The following is a 12,747-nucleotide window of genomic DNA, read 5'->3' as shown; positions in this document are numbered from 1 at the left end:
GTTCGGGGTGGGGTGGGGGGGTGTTTTTCAAAAAAAAAAAAAGACTGTGAACCTCTTTAGGTTGTGTGTTTCCAGCCTTAGGGAGTAGCCAGAGAAGGGTGTTACAGGCACTTCACAGCTCTGCTTCTGGGCTGGCTTTCCCCAGATTCACTAGGTGAATTGACTTATTATCATATTGATAATGTTGCCCACCCCACCCGTGTTGCTTGAGGTTCCCTTGCACCCCTTTCTCCCCCCAAACCTTACCCTGCACCCAGGAGTGGCGAGTTTGTGGTGGGAGCCGATGTAGGCAGCTTACCCTAGTGGGTGTGGGGCTGGATCGGGCTGAAGGAGTGGCGCGGATGGCTTTGGGAAGCGCTCTGGTGTACGTGCAGGGGATGGCTTGTCACTGAGCGTCCTCCTTCACGCCCTGCCTGTGCGGGCGGCCGTGACGTGCGTCTGTGACGGGGTGACGGCCATCCTGACACCTCAGCTCGGTGCTGCTCCCTTCCACCCCTGTTGGGAAGCAAAGCGGAGGGTGTGCTGGGTATTCTTCCTGCCCCTCGCAAGAGAGGCAAGGCACCTCAGCCCTTGGCATCGCCTGGGGCAGGCTCAGCACCATCCAGTAGCATCGTACCCTGGTTTGATCGCTGGCTGCCGGTACCTCACTGTCGTTCCTAATTTGCCTTAGGTGCCAGCTGGATGACGTTCCTCTTAGGCTCCTAACAGTTGTTCCTGAGTCCCGAGGTCTCTGCGTGTTGAGATGTGACACTGCCGGTATCCTCACGGATCGGCATCGCTGCTCTTGGTGGCTTTGGCTAGGCCAGGTGTTGATTTTGTCCCCTTGGTACCCAGGAGGCTGTTGGCTTTGTCGCGCACCCAGAAGGTTAAATATCAGCATGTCGAGGAGCAGGGAGCCTTCTTGGGAGCACCCTTCAACCCGGAGGTACCACACGGTCCTCGGACCGCTTGCTGCCGTGGGTGATGCCTTCAAGGAGAGACGGGCTCTGCTTTATCCCGTGCAGTGTCTCTTGTTCGTGTGGACGGTCATCGTAAGTCACTCCTCCCTCTGTGGCTGGTCCGTGGGACAGAGCCACCTCGAAGCAGCGTGGTCTGTCCTGGCTCGGGCACGCAGCCGCCTCTGCAGCACCTCGCGGTCTTTACCCTTGCTTTAGGTTGCTGCTATTTTTCAGTAGTCAGGAGGAAAGTGGTATTGGAAATTCCCTTTCCCTGCTTGAGAGAGCTGCAGCCCCGTCTGACTGACTTGATGTGGAAAAACTGAGTCCTTTGAATGGCATACGTGCCCTCTCTTCTCTCTCAAGGAAGTATTTGGAAAATACCGGATCGCTGGCGGCTTTCCATGGGGCAGAGGGCAGCTATGGCACTGCCAGGGCTAAGTCGTGGCTGGCAGGAGCGGTTTAGCGGTGCGCACAGATGGAAAAGCCTCCGCGTTGGAGGCGAAGGCGGGGGGGGAAAAATCTTGTTGTCTGTCCCCTGGGGACCGCGAGGCGCTTGCAGACTGTGGCGGGGAGGTCCTCTGCGTCCCCGAGAGCTGGAAACGTGGCAAGGACTGACGCTTGGCTTCCTCGGAGCCGGTACGGGCCCTTCGGAGACGGTGGGGATCGCGAGTCCGTCGTCTTCTCGTTTCGAGTTTTAACCCCGTTTCTTGCCAACTGAGTTGACTTTGAGAAATCGGCAACCCAGAGATTTGGGGTGCGGGGGGTTGAAACCCCTCGGAGAAACAAGGCTCCTCGCAGAGAGGGGACCCTCCCTCTGCCGAAGGGCCGGTGGGAGAGAGCTCCTGTCCCTGGCTCGGGCAGGCTGGTACCCGCCGTCGGGGAAGGGATGGGGCAGGCGGGAGGACGAGGAGGGAAAGCGACCCAAATCGAGCTTGTTATGGATTTTCATCCGTGTTTCCCTTCCCGTGTCCGCTTCGAAGCTCAAGTTCCATCTCAGTATTTCAATAACTCAGGTGTTGTTAAGAGATATGCGTTGAAACAAAGAACATAACTTATGTCACGTGAATTGTAAAGTTATTTGTAAAATTCCATAAATAAACTATATTCTGTAATGACGGAGGGTTGCAAGCGTGCTCTAGCGGCGGAAACCTCCCCGTGGCCAGAGCTGGTTGGGGTGTGAAGGGGTGGGAGCTCCGCTGGTTCAGGATTTTTCCAAGGGGAAGGGTTTGAGCCGGGCTGGGTGATGCAATCCCGCTTTTCCAGCCCCGATTTCTAGGGCTGTGCAGTGCGGCGCGCCCGACGGAAGATGGCACTGACGCCCCCCCCGCCTGCCCACGTGGCACGGTGCTCCACGAATTGCCTTTAGAGTCAAAAAGCCCTTTTTAATTTTTTTTTTTTAATTTTTTTTTTTTAATGCATTTCCAAGCATTGACGTTTGGCTGGAGGGAGGCTGAGGTTTCGGCGCGGGTCTGCGGGATGTATTCCTCTCCAGCTCACACGAGGGAGCCTGACTCGGAGCAGCGTTATTTGTGTCCTTGCTTCCCCACCCTGCATTAGGGAGGGGGAAGAAAAAAAAAAAAGCATACTTTGCTTTTCCACTTCACTTTTTTTGCCTTTTTATATACCGCTACCCTCAAGCTGCCAGCTCCGAGTGGCAAGCACAATTTTTAGAAACCCCGCTGCAGCTAAAGAAAACAAATCTTGAAAGTCTGTGGTGGTTTTTAAAAATAAATGCTATTCTAAGGAAGAAAGGTTGCAGCACACATCTGACGTGCTCGCTCTCCTCCTCGGCGCTGTCTCAGTGCTTCCAAGGGGGCTGTCGGGCAGCAGCGCTCCTGGCCTGTGCATCGAGGCTTCAGGGGGGCTGGTTTTTGCTGCAAAATCCTCCTGTTTTGAGCAACGCCTGCGACCTCGGTTACCCACCTCAGCAGAAAGGTTCAACCCCGCAAGCCGTGCTGGCTGGGGTCACCCTCCGCCAACCTCAAACCCTTCTTGCTGTTGGCAGCGGGAGCGTTAACGCTTGTCTGTGCTTTCCCCATATGCCACAAGCTGTCGGGCTGCACGAACGGTGCCCGATTTCCCAGTCTGCGCTGCCAGAAGGGTGGCGTGGAGGTTTATTTTTACCTCTATGTCTTCCCGCCGGCCCTGAGGCAGGCCGGGGGGGCAGAGGGGAAGCCGTGGCAGGGGGGTGGCGAGGGGTGAGGTGCCTGACTTGATGTGGGCTGACGGAGGGACGGGCCGTCGCGCCCCTCTCCTCACAGGCCTCCCGCCATCTTGCCCCCCCCCCGGTCGCCTAGCAACACCCCCTTCCCCTCCAAGATGGCGGCAGGAAGGGGTGGGGGCGCGCCCACGTGACGCCGGGCGCAGGCGCAGCAGCGCCCCGCGCCCCCTGCGAGGGGCGGGGCGGGCGCGAGGCGGCGCCTGCGCAGTGAGCGTGCGGGGCTGGGCGGGGGGGGGAGCGGAGCCGCCGCCGCCGCCGCCGCCGGGGCAGCCAGCGGATCCCAGCCCGCCGCCGGGAGCACCCCGCGGCCCCCTCCTTTTGAGGGGAGCGGGGGAAGGCGGCACCACCACAACCACCACCACCACCACCACCACCACCACACGACCACCACCGCCGCCGCCAACCACCATGTCCGGGCGCGGCCACAACAAGCTGCCGACCACCGAGCGCATCGTCAAGGGTGAGGGGCCGGGGGCGGCGAGGGCGCCCCCTGTGGGCGTGGGGGGGAGCCTGGTTTTGGGGGGGGGGGCATCCCCGGGCTGGGGGAGCCCCGGTCAGGGCCGGGGAATGGCTGGAGCGGGGGGGGGGGGGGGGGTATGGTGGGGTAACCCCCCTAACGGGGAGCCCGGGGGGGGGGCAGGCCGGGGGGCAGCGCTTGTCTGGCAGAAACCTCTGCGGAGGGGGCTGGGGGGGGACATTTGGGGGGGCATCTCTGTTCTAAAGGGAGGGTGGGGGGGTGTCTGCTGGGGGGGGGCATTTTGGGGTTGGGGGGCACCCCTGGTCTAAGAGGATGAGCAATCCTGCTCCCCCCCCCCCTTTCTCCGGTGCGGGTCCTCCCCCTGGTGCAATGGAAGGATGGGGGTGCAGTGGGGGGGTGATGGGCTGGGGGATCCCCAGCCCCACGGTGGCAGGAGGCCACTGGCGGCAAAGCGGGGGGGATCCCCGTCCTGGGGAGAGCCCAGCGCCCGGAGGAGGGCAGGGGCGGTGGGCTCAGAGGGGAGCGGTGCCAGCCATGGGGGGAAACCGAGGCAGGCATCGCGCTCCTCCGCACCCTCGAGGTCCTCGCCCCCCAGCCTGGGGTGCCCAGACCCTGTTTTGGGGGTGGGAGGGGGGGACTGGCCTGGCCCTGCTTTGCATCTCCCCCTGAGAATTTGGGGATGGGGGGGTGAGAGCCCACCCTGCCCTCATTCCGGCAGCTCCCTGCCTGCTTGCCTGTGTCTTGCCTCCCCCAAAGCCCTGTTCGCTCTTTCGATGCCCCGAGGCGGGTGCCAGCTGGCCCCCTCTTCAGGACCCGTTATAGTAGGTACTATTTTTGAAAGAGCAGAAGACACCGAAGCGGTTAACGAGGAGAGAAATACGTTAGCTGAGAAACTCCTGGATTAGGAGGAGGCTCGTATGATGTACATTTCGCTGCCCTAATTGATCTAGTGCCATTATCGTACCCACGCATCGGGGAACATCCACTGTGCGCCTTCGCTTGCTTAAACTTTTGCTCAGCACCCACCGCTGTAGCCGAGAGGCACCCAGCTGTCAAAGTTATACAATCGCCCGGTTATTAAAGCTTCTCGCCCGGACGGCTTGAATTGTTGCAGGCAGTCGAGCTGCCCCGAGCCGGCTGATGAAAGGAGCGGTTTCCCAGGAATGGTTATAATATACAGGGTATGGAGGTGCGCCCATCAGAGAGATGCACGCTGTCATCTCTACCTTCTCCTCTGGACATGTCCAAGTGATTTTTTTAGCCTGTCATGTGGCCGATCACATGTTTAGATGTTAATAACCGTGGCCTCAAACGAAGGGAAAGTGGACTAGGGTGGTAGCCCGGACTTTGAGGCCCCTCAGGCTTCGTTAGCTCTGTGCTGCCCGCGGGTGTTTTTCGTGGGTTGCTTGCAGTGTGCCGCTTGAAATAAGGCTGGAGGGCTCGTGGATTTGGGGGGACCTGGGGTCTTCCCCAGAGCCGCGCGTGTGGCTTGGTGATTTGTAGGTCTGCAGGCAGCCCGAGTGGCCGGTGCAAACCGTAAATCTCCTGCTAAATCCCAGGCAGCTGCGTGTGTTTAGGTTGGCCTTGTTCGGGGAAGGTAATGTCAATGCAGCCATTATGATTCAGCTGAGTCGTCCGTACCGACACGCTGTCCCTGCTGCTCGGGCTTCCAGATCCTGGGAAACCCTATCAGCAATCCTGCCGAGGTTACCGACGCTGCTCGGGGGCTTGATAACCCTGCCGCATCCAGATGGCCCCCGCTAATTTTGTTAATTAGTCCGTAGCCAGGTGGGGTGGAGGCTCGTGGCGTTGGCCGGAGCCTGCTCGCTCCGTGCGCTAATGCTCCGAGAGCCACGGAAACTTGTCGAGGAGATCGTTTGATTTCCCCCAGGTACGCTCGGGACGCTGATTCGAGTGCCTCTAGAAATCTGGGGAGGAATCGCTTCTTCCGTGGCTGTGATTATTGTTTAAAGGTGGTGACATTGTTCGCGGTTATTAATAATTTAAACCTGAAGATAAAAGCTAATTTCATTCAATTGGAAATGCCTACAATTAAGTAGGATGTAGAATTTTAACTATGTTTAACCTATATATTTACATCTCTAGAGCCCTGCAGAAGCGTTAACTATAATTATGTTTAGTCAGGAGAAATACAGTGTTTCCATTTGCCTCGGTTTTGTGCTTAAACTTGTACTCGAGTAACTTCATTATTAATATCTCTAATTTTGGGGTACGTCAAGAATTGCTTTTTAGTAGCCCAGTTCTAGCAGCAAACCAGTGGCTGATGTTAACTGGGACCATCAATGTTCAAACTTGGTGATCTCGTGAGAGCACTTGGGGTGGTTCTGCTGGAAATCTGAGTGATTAGCTAGGTCCGGTTATCTACGTTCGCCCAAAGATAGGCTCGGATTAACTGGTGGATCCACAGCCTATGAAATACACGTTTTGCAGGCAGGCGGACGCGATGCTTTGGGCTGCTGCAGTGCCCCTGGAGCACGTAGGTTGGATGCTCGAGGTCGGGACTCGGGCACAGTGGGTGCCTTCCCGCCCTGTGCCCAGTGAAAACAAACCTGAGGAGCTTTTTGTTGCACAGAAATGATCCTGCTTCGTTCCACCTCCAGCGAAGCACACCTGAATGGCGTGACCTCCTCTGGGAAGCAGCATCGACGGTAAGCATAGCTGTGTGCTGCGAGGATCCTTTCCAAAGACACGTGAGCACTGCTGATCAGTGGAAACCCACCCAGCTTACTGTGTTTGCAGTTGCATCCATGAAAAATTCTTTAAAAAAACCCAGGGTTTTGGTATTTAGACACCTGGCTGAGCCAGAGCAAATAATTTAGAGTGATTTTCTAGATGCGTGTATTAGTAAAGTGTTGCACCATTACAAAGCTGGTGAAGGAGGAGCGGCTAGGATCTGGTGCCCTCTTTTTGGCAGCCGTTGTGTGTTTGTCGGTAGTCAGCATGATGTGCCTAATCCATGTACTGTTCCATAGTGCTTCTGCTGTGTTTTATGAAGTACTGTTGGGTTTCTGCTTTTCTGTAGATGGGCAGACAGAGCCATCGTCAGTGGCTTGATATGGAGGAATTGTGTGGCGGTGGTAAAGCTGGGACCGGTGCTGAGACTCCATAGCTAAAGGTGTCCTGTAAATAAGTGGATTTTCCAAGTTTGTGCTTTGCTGTCCTTTTGTAAGGACTTGGGCTTTTTCAGGTACCTTTCTGCATACCCAGTTTGTTTTTTTTTCCCAGCTGGAAGACGTTTAAAGGGCGGGGGGGGGGATGTAAGACCCCTGATGTGATGCTGTCTTACATATCAGCTGTCTGGTTCATGGTGTGAACCTCCCAGATACGTTGTAGATCATCTGTTTAATACTTAATTAAGGTTTCTGGGAGCGAAGGAACAGCGGGGCAATCTGAGCACGCTTTCCCCAGCAATATCTCATACCACGTGCGTGTTCGGCTCCGGTGAAGTCACGCTCGAACAGAAAACACCCAAGGAGCTGCTCCCCTTCTCTCCGCACAGCGAACGCCTTGCCTTTGTAGCGTGGCGGAGATGCTGATAGAGGCCTGGAGTCCAATCCCACGGGATTTGTTCAGCGAGGCTCCCGGTGCCTTCTACAGAAGCTGTGCCTCTGGGGAGCCAAAAACCGGCGTCAGATCAATAGATGCCGTCTTCAGAGGCTTTGGAGAGCTTCCCCCGCGCTGCTGCCAAGTGGATAGGGTTCAGAGGGTGTGCTAGTTCATCTTGCTGGCTGAAGACGCTTTCAGTTTATGAAAAATGTGTAGCTTTCTTCCTACCTTGTTTTTAATATAAACTACTACCCTTCAAATGCAGTCAGATGGTTGAGCATTGGGCTTTTTCCAGTTGCGGCAGGTTGGGAGCTGTAGAGAATTTTTATAACAGAGCACACACCGATACGAAAGTCAGAGTAGCTTTGTAATTGCATGCAAAGCAAGGGAAGGCTGAGGCAAATCTTAAATGCAAGGGAAATTGTGGTTGTTGAAAAGAAGACTATGTAGTACCATCACTGTGATTGCTGTTTGTTTCATGTTTGTCTCCTGTAATACTTTAATTCGTTTGTCTTGTTTAGCGTTGCCATTTTGTAGCTAATAAGGAGGACTTGGAGGAGAAAAAAGAGCTGCAAAAATGGCTAAAAGTGACGATAAAGGCCAAGGTGCATGCTGTCAGACCTCGGGCGTGCCAGGGGAAAAGTGCAAATACCATCTGAGTCAAGATGCGGTGGTGGGATCTCTAAAAAGCAAGTTGTGTCATGGTACAGCAACTTGTCTGGACAGAGCTCAAGAAGGTCTTGAGTGTAGATCGCGCTTAAAGCATGAACCCTGTAGGATCTCTCCGAATTACTTGGGAATCTGGTATTTTGGGGGTCTTTCTTGCAGGAAGGATGCTTCGTTATTTGTAAATGGGAGGTACTAAGAAAAGGGGCAGGTTTCTGCCTGCGCTGAGGCTGGGCGTTGCAGAATGGGTGCTGATTTTGCCAGATCATGTGGCACTTCATCCAAAAATGAATCAGAAGTCAAACGCAGAGCTAAGCGGCACTTCTGCAAACGTCTGAGGGTAACGCAAGCTGTTCAGCTCTAGTAGGCTTCTTGTAGCCCTCGTCTGCCCCAAACAGAGCCAGCGGTACCCCTTTTTTGTGTATGAAACCTCCAGAGCCAGGCCTCTCTGTAGCCTGCAACAGAGATGTTCTGCTGCCAGACAGAAATGCCACGGCTGGTGGCAAAACCTAAACCCTAACGCTAGCCTTGGGTACTAAAACCTGTTCAGAAAACTGCGATAAGGTGTCAAGGAAAGCAGATTGGGCTGTCTTTTTATTTATTTCCTCCGAGAATAACACCAGATGCTTCAGATCGGCGCTGGAGGTGGGACGGAGAGGAGGGAAGGTCATGCCCGTCTGGAGCCCCCGCGTTTAATATGGTTTTTCTGTTTCCCTGCTGTCTGGATATCGGCCTGGGAAAGGTTAATCCCATTCCCCCCGTTCAAGGCCATGCCGGCTGCTTGGAGGGCCCATTCTGTAGCAATTAGAACAAATGAACCCCATATTAGCTAGGTACGGTGCCGAAATAGTATTTTTCATTTAATAAAAGAAGGCGGAGTCGGGAGGAATTTGTCTCCTCTAGCTGTAATGGCTTTGGTGCTCGTTCGGTTGCATGGGCAGGAGAAGGCAGGCTGTTCCTTCGGAAGTAGGGCAGGGTGCTGGCTTAAAATAGCAACGAACGCTGGGCTGCTTGTGATGAAGGGAGCTATTTAGGTAAATCCTGGGGTCTCGGTGGGGGCAGAGCCGCCTGCTAATCTAAAGATACTCCTTGGAGACCTATATTTGTCTGGGAGCCTTCCCGGCTTGGCTGGTTTTCCAGGTGTTCCCTGTTCGATCCCTTGCGCCGCTCTGCAGATTGTGTTGGGATGGCGAGTGTGTTTACTAGACGTACAGTGCGTTAATGTCCTGGATGGTAATGGAATTGGACATCATTAAGCAGCGGGAGCGAGGAAATGGGCTATGTAAAGGCATCAGCATTATCCTATAATGCAAGACTTGGCTCTGAACGGCTCCTGGAGGCCGGTCTGCTAGGCTCGCGGTGATGAAGAGGCATATGCCGATGACACTTGGGAGCCAGGTCAAGGTGTACTGCGAAAACCCGTCAGGGCAGGGAGCTTGGTGTAGGGGCAGAGGGAGGAATGGAGAGCAGCTCTGCACCCAGAGCATCTCGGGTTAGGATGGCATGGAGCAGAGGTGAGATGGAGGATAACGGCTGGGCACTCCTGGGTGCGGAGGGTGCTCAAAAACGGTAGGAAAAAAGAAATCTCAGTGCAGCTTTTAAAGATTTTGCTGGCAGGGAGGAGGAGCATCAGGCTATCCGGGCTGCGCTCTGACTTCAGACCTCCAGCTTCCGAAGCAAAACCTCGCTGCTGTCTCCAGCTGCAGCATCTCCAGCTATGAAGCCTTAATAGGATCTCGCTGCGTTTCCATTAGGAGCAGAGGTGGATGCGAGCATGTTGAGTAACGCGACCTCCTCCAGCTGGGAGCCTGGGTACGCTGCCGGGAGAGGACTTGTGGGGTTTCTCTCTCCAGAAGTCTCCATCAATCTCCTGGCTTCTGAGTGATTCCCCCCTATTAATGAATACCTTTGCAATGGTGGTGGCTGTAAGACGTGAGTTTAAAGCACTTTCCCTGCTCCGAGCCAGATCTAGTGAGAGTGTGCAAGGATCTCCCCTGTGTAAGACAAGTGCTTTGGGGTGAATTTCAGGATAACAGGGAGAAATGGTGTCAACAGCGATCCCAGTAAGAGTCTTCATTTCCCTAGCCTGCTTGAGAAAATATTCCCTTTTATCAGTCGCTGAGGTGTAGTGAATGTGGTAAAATGGCTTCTCAAACAGCAGTGAGACTATTATCCCAAAGGTGATGTCTCGGATATATATCGCAAAGGTTTCCTGGAGGAAGACCCTGAACAGCAGCACAGAGGACTGGTTTTGCTGTTTCAGCGATAACTGGGGGCTCCTGTCATCGAGCTCCATCCCTGGCACGTGAAGGTCTGTGAAGCTGCTCTGAAAGCATTGCTAGAACTTATTTAGCCCATTTATTGGGCTGCTTTTTGGTTTGCAAGAAAGCTACTCTGGCTGATCTCGAGCGTGGCTGCTGGGAAGATTTTAATTAGTTTGCAGATCCCTTCAGACCATCCGCACCTCTGTGTGGTTATAAGGTGATCCGTGGGTATAAACGTCAAACATTGGAGTAAGCGCATTGCAATAAACGTTTTAACCAGCGCTATTTTGATCCAGTGCGAATGCAGCTGGGGTTGAAGCATTAAGGCATGAGATGGGAAGAGAAGAGAAACTGAGACCCCTCTTGTCTGTGAATTGGCCTTTTTTTGCTGCGCTGGTGATCGCAAGTGCTCAAATTCTCATTTATCGATGATGTGACCGCCTTTTGCTGGATGCGATGAAACCATCACTTCTCCAAGGGCCTGCAGGCTGGGCTCTGCCTGCGTCCACAGCGGTGCTTGGGCTCCAGCTGGAGCGTTTCTGGCTGTTATTTTGTCAAGGTTTCCCATGTGGAGCAGCCGATTCCTGCCTACAACGTCATCCCGAGCGAGGTCTTGAAAGTACGCAACGTGCAAAATTGCGTTTGCTTAAAGTGGCTTTAAAACTGGAGCCAGCACCCCCTCCCCTGCCGGCGGTGGGGTCAGATTTACATTCACCAGCAGGTGGGGGATTTGCCTTTGACACAAAGACCCCGCTGTTCTTCTATTAATGATCTATTAGTGGACGCGCTGGCAGCTTGCTAACCTTGTGAAACAGGTGGTGAATTTCCCTGCCTGCTGACATCTAGGAATCCCCTCCCGTCTCCTTTGGTGAGCTCGCTTTTTTTTAAGTCGCTGCAGCTGTTTGCTGTAGACCTCGGCCTTTTCCTTTTCCTTTTTTCTTTTTCATTCAAGCTTAGCAGCGACCTCCTCGAGTCAGCCGAGAGACTGTCCCACCGATGGACCTGTTGAGAGGAAGACACCAGGTTTGCTGTGGGTCGGTGTGCTGTCGAGTGGTTATTTCGTAGGAATACATATATTTTTAACTACTGGGAAGTCTATAGAGCTTGAGGATCCCGAGAGATTTTTTTTTTTCCCAGGCTGGTGTTGAGGGCTTATGTGCTTTCCTTGACAGTAGCTGGTGAGTTGGCGCTCGGTGAGGTAAGGAGCCCGTGTCCCCGGCAGAGGACTTGGCTCTGGACGGATTGTCTCAATGACAATCCCAGGCAAATCCGCATCAGCGCTGGTCATTAAGAGAGGGACCTACGCATAGCAATGTGGGCGCTGGAAACTTGACGGACCTTGCAAGCAAGTACAATTTTAATGTCTGCGTTGCTCCCGGGGAGGCTGAGGAAATTCAGTGCCCAGCGAGTGCGTTTTTGAGACAATCTCTGAGGCGCAGAGTGCTTTGGCAAGAGGAAGACTGACACCGCAGCGTGGATCTGGGTCTCGGCTGCAGCCGAGGTTCAGCTTTGTTTTGGGTGGCGGGGCAGGAACCCCGGCGCGAAGAGCCGATTGACGCGAGGAAAGCTTTGCGGACGGCTCTCCTGGCTGAGAGCTGGGCGGCTGATGTGCGGTGACAGCCTTAAGTTGCCTCTGTTCTAATTAAATACTCCCGGTTTTAATCTCGCCCGGCTCCTTGAGGAGCCAGCTCCACCTCGCGGGTCAGCAGCCCGGCAAGGGGCCATCGTAGCTGCCTCTGGGCTTGCCTACCGTGGCAAACCTTGGCACACAACTCTGTCGGTGAACCCTCCTTGAGTAGCCGCGGTTTACTTTGGCAAAGGCACCTCTTATTTTTTTTTCCTATTCTGATAACACTATTTACTGTCCGTGCTAGATGTTTTCCCAGCAGAACAGTTTAAGGATAATTACATTCTATCCCAATTCAAGTTTTTAGAAGTCCGTGAGCACAGTTCAGGTAGCTGTAAGGTTTTAGAGGCTGTATGGCATCCGAAATGCACAGATGGACTTTGATTTAGGTAGCTTTTATGATTTTCTAGCCTCTTGGCATTGCACTTAGTATTTCTGCAGGTCCGTGGGAGCTTTAAGCGTGGCCTGGGTTATGCTCGTTTGGCACACACTATGTTTGTATTTGCGTTTTGATGCACAGGGCTGTCGCTTGCTTTTTTTGGAATTAAATGCACCTGGCTTCTGCATAGACTGTGCGTGCCAGATTCTAGTAACCGAGAGTCAACGTGGCCTCAAAATTTGGGTGTTACTCCTTGAATGACTGAAAGGTAGTTGATAAGGTAAAGACAGATTTGCTGCTGGGAACGGTTCAGTTGATCGGTCTTTCTCAGTTTCGCTCGACTCTAGTATCACAGTGACTGTGTCTCTCCCCCTTCGAAGAAATCATTCAGCTTGTAGATCATTCGATGTACAATACGGATATTTTTAGGGTTATTGTGAGGAGGTATTCTGGTTGTGCTACAAAAAGGAATCTGGCTCAAGGTAAGGAGAAGAGCGAGCCCTCTGCATCGGTGGCACGCTGGGAGGCTGGCTTGATCTCCAGCAGCACCGCTCTGACTCGCTCCGGATAAAACTGGGGCGTCATGAACTACATTTAATGCTCCTCT

The 12,747-nt window shown here is 53.9% G+C and overlaps 1 protein-coding gene across 3 annotated transcripts in view; it reads left to right on the top strand.

The window, feature by feature from the left end:
* Positions 1-3,401: 3,401 nt before the first annotated feature.
* Positions 3,402-12,747, top strand: part of LOC309602276 (serine/threonine-protein phosphatase 2B catalytic subunit gamma isoform-like) — a 34,594-nt gene continuing 25,248 nt past the window's right edge. For all 3 annotated transcript variants that reach the window (XM_082335712.1, XM_082335711.1, XM_082335710.1), the window contains exon 1: positions 3,402-3,619. In XM_082335712.1, coding sequence (XP_082191838.1) covers positions 3,568-3,619 — 52 coding nt within the window. In that variant the 5' untranslated portion in view covers positions 3,402-3,567. The remainder of the gene's footprint in view (positions 3,620-12,747) is intronic.

The sequence above is a fragment of the Platalea leucorodia genome (genome assembly GCF_965183815.1).
Source record: "Platalea leucorodia genome assembly, chromosome: Z".
Lineage (NCBI taxonomy): Eukaryota > Metazoa > Chordata > Aves > Pelecaniformes > Threskiornithidae > Platalea > Platalea leucorodia.
This window is presented reverse-complemented; position numbering and strand designations above follow the sequence as displayed.